This window comes from Manacus vitellinus, unplaced genomic scaffold (genome assembly GCF_001715985.3).
Source record: "Manacus vitellinus isolate BGI_N305 unplaced genomic scaffold, ASM171598v3 scaffold_148_pilon, whole genome shotgun sequence".
Taxonomy (NCBI): Eukaryota; Metazoa; Chordata; class Aves; order Passeriformes; family Pipridae; genus Manacus; species Manacus vitellinus.
The window spans coordinates 15,670-16,839 of record NW_021939057.1 but is presented as its reverse complement, the minus strand read 5'-3'; the positions used below and the strand labels follow the sequence as shown (position 1 = coordinate 16,839).

At 63.7% G+C, this 1,170-nt stretch overlaps 1 protein-coding gene across 1 annotated transcript in view; it reads left to right on the top strand.

Annotated features, from left to right (window-relative positions):
- LOC103759787 (prolow-density lipoprotein receptor-related protein 1) overlaps positions 1–1,170 on the top strand; it is a gene marked incomplete at its 3' end in the record, with an annotated part of 66,169 nt that overhangs the window by 49,482 nt on the left and 15,517 nt on the right. The window contains exons 21-23 of the mRNA XM_029958181.1: positions 5–145; positions 382–507; positions 593–721. Coding sequence (XP_029814041.1) covers positions 5–145; positions 382–507; positions 593–721 — 396 coding nt within the window. The remainder of the gene's footprint in view (positions 1–4; positions 146–381; positions 508–592; positions 722–1,170) is intronic.

Here is a 1,170-nt window from a genome sequence, read left to right as displayed (position 1 = left end):
GGCGATTACATCTTCTGGACGGACTGGGTGCGCCGGGCCGTGCAACGCGCCAACAAGTACGTGGGCACCGACATGAAGCTGCTGCGCGTGGACATCCCCCAGCAGCCCATGGGCATCATCGCCGTGGCCAACGACACCGACAGCTGTAAGGACCCTCTGCCCGTCCCCGCAGCCTCCCCAGCTCTGCCCCCCAGCCTGTCTGCAGGCCAGGGGAAGGGGAAGCCACTCGGGCAGACCGGGTGTCCCCAGTGCCCTGCGCCCCTGTAGCCCCGTGGGAAGAGCCTGGGGAGGGATCACGACTTCCCTTTGCCCCAGCAGGGCGGATGAGGGGCAGGCACTGCTGGGTCTGTCCCTCCTGTGACCTCTGTCCCTCTGTCCTAGGTGAGCTGTCCCTGTGCAGGGTGAACAACGGCGGCTGCCAGGACCTGTGCCTGCTCACCGCCAAGGGACACGTCAACTGCTCCTGCCGCGGGGAGCGGGTCCTGCAGGAGGATCTCACCTGCAAAGGTGAGGGGGTGGGAGGGAGCGGGGAGTGCAGGGGGAGAGGCTGATCTCAGCCTGGCAGAGCTGACGTTCCCTGTGCCCTCCCCAGCCCTGAATTCCACCTGCAACGTTCACGAGGACTTTGAGTGTGGGAACGGCGACTGCATCGACTTCAGCCGGACCTGCGACGGCGTCGTGCACTGCAAGGACAAGTCGGACGAGAAGCAATCCTACTGCAGTAAGGTTCCTCCTCTTGCTGCCTTGCTCACCCACACACACACCCTGGCACCCACAGACACCCCGTGCGAGCCCTCGGCTCTGCTCAGAGAAACACAGACTGGTTTGGGTTGGAGGGGACCTTAAAGATCATCCCATTCCACACCCCTGCCATGGGCAGAGACACCTTCCACTAGACCAGGTGGCTCCAAACCCTGTCCAACATGGCCTTGAGCACTGCCAGGGTTGCTTGGCAAAGGGAACCAGGACTCTGGAGTGTCCTCGTGTCCCTGAGGTACTCGCAGTCACTCCTGCCCTCCCAGAGGTGCACCCAGCCAGGCTTTGAGGTCTCCAGACCTTTTCCAGTGTTGGGGGGCAGACTGGAGAGTAGGACACCTCGAGCTGAGCTGGTGGGGGCTGCAGCACCTCCTTCAACACCAGCCCTCACCCCTTGGAGTGGCCAGCCCAGCA